Source organism: Aplysia californica, unplaced genomic scaffold (assembly GCF_000002075.1).
Source record: "Aplysia californica isolate F4 #8 unplaced genomic scaffold, AplCal3.0 scaffold00044, whole genome shotgun sequence".
Lineage (NCBI taxonomy): Eukaryota > Metazoa > Mollusca > Gastropoda > Aplysiida > Aplysiidae > Aplysia > Aplysia californica.
The window spans coordinates 834,287-840,591 of NW_004797314.1; the positions used below are offsets into that span (position 1 = coordinate 834,287).

General features: G+C 41.4%; 1 protein-coding gene across 1 annotated transcript in view; it reads right to left on the reverse strand.

Annotated features, from left to right (window-relative positions):
* Positions 1-6,305, reverse strand: part of LOC101864287 (putative ammonium transporter 3) — a 13,305-nt gene that overhangs the window by 3,634 nt on the left and 3,366 nt on the right. The window contains exons 4-7 of the mRNA XM_035968179.1: positions 3,980-4,118; positions 3,367-3,438; positions 2,321-2,380; positions 1,502-1,578 (exon numbers count right to left, since the gene is read on the reverse strand). Of these exons, the coding sequence (XP_035824072.1) occupies positions 1,502-1,578; positions 2,321-2,380; positions 3,367-3,438; positions 3,980-4,118 (348 nt within the window). The remainder of the gene's footprint in view (positions 1-1,501; positions 1,579-2,320; positions 2,381-3,366; positions 3,439-3,979; positions 4,119-6,305) is intronic.

Below are 6,305 nucleotides of genomic sequence, written 5' to 3' on the forward strand. Positions count from 1 at the left end.
GGGGGGGTGTATGTGTGTGTATTCGAGTGAATTAATGATAATTTATATGCAGCGTCAGCGTAAAAAGAATAGAAAAACTTGACTATTGACATAAGAAAATACTATCCTACATAAATTAACAGAAAACAAACTTATGTAAAGGCGAAAAAACAGACAGAAAAATAAACAAGAGACCAGATAAGAATACAACAGACAGTCATAATAAAGAGATTGTTGGCGGGTTTTTTTCAGAGAGCCAGAAGGAGACACAGAAGTTCATAGAGTACGTAAGAACCTTGGGGGTAATATGGAAATAATTTACAACGTTACGGCCTTTTGTGCCAGGAGTGAAAGTACTCTGTTAGCCATCAAATATTCATGGCGAGCGACAATTTTCTTCACAATTTCCCTTCCAAGAAGTGATGTCTTGCTGGGGTCGTATTTATTTTCCGGCTTAATGTATGATGAACTTTACTTTACGATATTTGCGCGAGAACACCATTAATAACCAGCACCCCCACCAGCAGCAATATCATTCCCAAAAAATCAATATCATTGCTGACACAAGCGGGTTAACAATGACTATTGCCATTATCACGGCCACCAACACCATCAAAAAGTTCATAATTGCTTCACCCCCGTCCACTAGTCCTCTTTCACACCACCACAAAAAAAACACCGGTACCACAATTATTACTACCATAAAAATCAACATTACATGTGCTGTCATCATTCATGAGTATCATTGCTATCATCGTCACTACCACTATCATTACCACAACTATCGCTATGACTATCACTATTATCACCATCCTCATAACCAACCGTGTCACCACCACCACCCTTGTCACAACCATTACCTCCACCACACTTTCACCACTATTACCACCACCATCGTCAATACCACCTCCACTACACCACCACCACCGCCATCATCCCCATCACCACCACCATCACCACCATCACCACCATCACCACCATCACCACCGCCACCGCCATCACCATCACCACCACCACCATCATTGTCACCATACTGGGTGGTTGGCGGATGCTCTGGTGTGGTCTGCTCCCTTTTTTCTTTCAAACATCTGTCGTCCTCATTTCTTCTCCGTTTTAGAAATTGTTACTCTCTTGTAACATTTCTAATCTTCGTCATTTACCTGACCTTATTGCGTTGCAAGTGCTGTAAAACTCTAACTAAATTAAAAATTGCCACCACCACACCCCCACCATTGCTACCACCACCACCACCCCTATTATCCCCCACATCACCACCATCACCACCACCACAAACATTGTCACCACCATCACAACCACCACCCCCACCATTGTCTCTTCCATTGTCACCACCACCATCACCACCACCAACACCATTACCATCATTATTACCACCATCATCGTGACCCCTATTTCCGCCACTATCACCACCATACTAATATTACTGTCAGCCTCACCAACACTACCACAGTCACAACAAACAAACAATACATTATTACTTTTCTGTCCGCAGTTTTTTGCTTACCTGTGATCGATACAAGCGCACCAAGAATGGAATTTACCAGATATCCGATGTCATATTTGCCTTTGTGAACAATGAAGCTGAAAGCAAAAAGAGAGGGAAAATTGATATCTTCAAGATCAGAAGATGACAGATTTCTCCAACAATAGTCTCTGGGCGAACGAATGGCTGAAAAAAAAAATTGATTGCAAGGTAGGTCACTACCGGATTATTGAATAACAACGTTATACCTTTGAAGGGAAATGGAAATAGATAGTATTTTCAACTGTCAAAGCAAGGGCATTGTTGGAAGTAAACCAGACTGTGCCTTTGGGGTAGAATGGTTTTTCATCCAATATACTTGAGGAAAGCGTGGCTTTTCTTGCAAATGAAGAGAGCGATTTTGACATTTTGCATTCGGGTTAGTTTGCTGATGTTGCTGTAGAAAGGAAGGGGGAAGGAGTGACAGAAATGTCGAAGACGTGGGCAAAAATAACTAGGTTTCTCTCTTTTTATAATAACTTTATTGTTATTTTTGTTTAAATTCAGCGTCCTATTCAATATAGGAGTGAACTACGCATGACCTGTTTGACAACAGCTCTGAAAAGCTGTTCTTTCCTGTTCCATTCGCCCTGCCTAATTGACAATTACTCTTTCTTTCTCTCTTGCTCTATCCTTTTTTCCCCACACTTTGTCTCTTCTTTCAGCCCCTATCTATCTATCTATCTATCTATCTATCTATCTATCTATCTATCTCTCTCTCTCTCTATCTATCTATCTATCTATCTATCTATCTATCTATCTATCTATCTATCTATCTGTCTGTCTGTCTGTCTGTGTTACCTGAGGGCTGTGCCCGCTATCCCACCAGACATGGAAGAGAGAAGTGTCGTCACGGCTGTCCTGAGGAGAGAGGAAATCAACCCATCATCATCTTATTGGTGTGCTTCAGCAACAGATTTCTACTGTAATTGTAGAAAAACCGCAACTATATCTTTGGAAGAGAATGACAAAACTGTGCTGAAAAGGTACGTAAAACGAATGCAAAATTGTATATCTCACTGTTGCCTGCATTTTCAGTCTTTCTGCACATGGATGTGCACACTACGAAATGAGCTTGAAGAGATTGATGGCTTGATCGTGCAACAAAAAAGGCTATATTTTGTAGCCAGTATCGGAGATATTATATTCAAATGAATGGAACGTACAAGATAAGTAGTATGGAAATTACCATGAAGTAAGCGATTAGGTTTATTATTTATAAGATTATAATGGGGTCGCCACTCACACCAGAATCCCCCCCCCCCCCCCCTGTTTTTTAAATATATATCCAAACTCACTTTTCAACGTCTTCTACTTCGAAATGGTTTGGGCTTCAAACTACATGCTGTGCATACAGAAGCTAAAAGAGGAAGAAAGAAAGAAAGAAAGAGAGAGGGAAAGAAAGAGAGAGGGAAAGAGAGAGAGAGAGAGAGAGAGAGAGAGAGAGAGAGAGAGAGAGAGAAAGTGAGACAGACAGACAGACAGACAGACAGACAGACAGACAGACAGACAGACAGAGAGAAACAGGGAGAGGGAGGGAGGGAGAGGAGAGAGAAAGAGGGAGAAAGAGAGAGAGAGAGAGAGAGAGAGTGTGTGTGTATGTGTGTGTGAGAGAGAGAGAGAGGAGAGAGAGAGAGAGAGAGAGAGAGAGAGAGAGAGAGCGAGAGAGACGTCGTCCATCACATTCGTACTTACTTAAATACAACCACTCGTAAACACAATGTGAATGCTCCCACAGGTAATACTTTTTTACCTCCCCATAACAATAACTTTAATATTGGCTCTGCTACTTTTTCCAATTCATTTATCGGATCTCATCAGATGAGTGGACACATTTAGGTACTCACTTCGCTGCCAATTTCCACTTTCCTCTGGAGATGCCAAAAGTGCTGCCACAGTTAAAGGCAAGCCATCCCCACCTGGTCATGAAATAAACGGAAAAAAAACATTTTGCTAATTCAAGGAATGGACGTGTCTTTTTTTTTCAAACGTAGATTTTGTTCGTTTCTTTCATTTGAAGGCAGGAACTATAAAAAAAGAGAAAAATTTGTGGACGATTTGGACATTTTCTTTTTTTGTTACTCAAAATTATATGATGTAATTGACAGAGGAGCTTCTGAGATATATTTGTTTTTCAAATTCTTTTGGCTACTCCATCACCCCCACCCCTCCTCTCTCTTCCTCCTTGTTTCCTCTTCCTCCTCTCCCTTGTTCTCCTCCTTCTCTTCGTCCTGGAGGAAGAGGAAGAGGGGAAGGAGCGGAGAAGCACCAACACTACCATCAAAACAAAAACAAACAAAAAACAACAACAACAACAACAACAACAACAGCAACAGCAGCAACAACAGAACATCAATAGCAACAAGAGCAACAGCGACGACAGAGCGACCGTTGAATAACATCGAATCGAAATTACGTCTCCGCTACATTTAAATATTAATGTACGTTTACAGTCCTCACCAGAGCATAAACATCCCCACAACAGCATTTGCCGGGTTGGCCATCTCGGGTTGAGCTTTGTCGTCAAACCTGCCCTGTCGTGGTTTGAGCATAATGGTGGCTACCAGCCCAGACACTCCTCCAACTAAATGAACCACTCCTAGATGGGATTTTAAAATGTGAAACAAATGCAAAGGGAATTACACTGTTATAAAATTATTATAGCAGTCGATTGAATCAACTATGGCTAGAAACAGACCTTGTAGAAAGTCTAGACATTGAATGTGGCAGCTCTGAATTATTGCAGGATTTGAAATACTTAAAAAAGCTAAAAGCTGCCAAAGTATTGTCCAAGTCTGTTTTTCTTAAATTTGAATAACAGAAAACACATTACATCTGCATGCGCTTTTATTTTTTGTCACTGAGAGATGTTTTCATGAAACCAGGCGCTAACTAATGTGAATGCATGACAATGTCCCAGTATGTGTAGTGTCCATGAGAGAGAGAGAGAGAGGGGGGAAGGAGAGAGAGAAAGGGAGAGAGAAAGATAGATGAAAACATAGAGACAAACAATGACAGAGAGAGAAAGAAGAGATAGAAGAGAGACAAAGAGGAAGAAAGCAGAGGTAGAAACAGGGGAGGGAGGGGCAGTCTAATTTACACGTGAACAGACAGAAATACGAAGTGACATGTTCTGAAAAATGTGTTTAATATACGTGTGAGTGGGATGGGGAAATGCATGAGCTAGGAATAAAAAGGTTTAGAAAACACAGGGCACGATTCCTCACTACCCGTCACAGCTCATGTACCGAACACCGTTTTACAATGAAAGATCTTGTCGGTTTGTTAGTATTTGAGCGCTTAATCAGCTGTTCCACTGTGTCATTTAATGGGAAGCTGAGGATTTTTCTCGGGGTTCTACTGTCTGCTCGGGTAATGAAATAGTGTAAAGGGATTAGAGTTTGTTGTCGAGCTAGGATATGCACTGTATAAATACTATTTACCATTTATCATATTGGGCGACAAATTATAACAGTTTTTTCCGAGGAACCGAGCTTGAAATTTAATAATAAAGTGATTCGATGTCTCTGAATCACAAATGACACCAGTTTTGCTGTCTCATTAAGTTGGGTTTTTTTTTCTTTACGACATTACCACTGTTTTGTAGTATGCCGTTGAAATAACCCTAATTATAATAATTATTTGCACCCTGGAGCAGATTCTGTTCCTGCAGAGGCCTTTGCTCTTGGTGGAGACTGTTATGTTGAGACACTGACGGAACTATTCTATCAAATTTGGGAATGTTGAAGTATTCCACGAGGCTACAGGGATGCAACTATCATTCAACTATACAGAAACAAAAGTGACAGGCAATTTTGTGACAATCGCTGAGGCATATCCTTCTTGTCTATAGCTGGCAAGGTCTGGCCCGAAATCTTCTCAATCGCCTGTTGAAGCATTTCTCTTCAAATGACACCTTACCGGAAAGTCAGTGTGGCTTCTGCTCCAAAACAGCCACAGCTTTGCTTGATAGCTTTAAATATTTTGGCAGAACTCTATCTGCAAAAGCTCGTATCGATACAGAAATGGCTTTACGTATGAATAAAGCTAATTCATCCTTTGGAAAACTCAGAGCAAAGGTTTGGAACTACTGTGGCATTCGCACAAACACAAAGTTAATAGTCTACAATGCTGTGGTCCTTCCAACCATGTTGTATGATGCCGAGACCTGGACGGTGTACCAAAGCCACCCCAAGAAGCTTAATCATTTCCTTACGAAATGCCTCGGGAGAATTCTTGGCATCACATGTCAGGATAAAATATCAGACACCGAAGTTCTCAAAAAGGGCAAATGCCGAAAGTCTGTTTTCTAAGCTCAAAAGAAATCAACCTCGCTGGCATGGCTATGTTGTCAGAATGCCTCTCTCCAGAATCCCAAAGGCAGTGCTTTATTCTGAACTGTACTCAGGGAAGCGCAAGGTTGCACACCAAAACAAAAAGCGCCACAAAGACACCTTGAAAATGGCTCTGAAGGGTTTGACATAAATACTTTAACGTGGGACAGCGTAGCTTCCGACAGACCCAGCTGGAGAAATGCAGTCACAGTGGGCAGCAAATCATATGAGGCTTCACGAATGAGAAAAGCTTAAACCAAGAGAGAAGCCCGCAAGCTGCGCACACTCACAAGCGGAAGTGGAGTTTTAAATATTCAAAATGTGGCAAACCTTTCTCTGTCAGAATTGGTCTCATCGTCATCGGTTACAGCAGAAGCCGCAAGTCATCTTAACATTTTAATTCTTCTAACTCTTCTGTCTCGACGGAGAAATAGATCCTTTTGGGGGGGGGG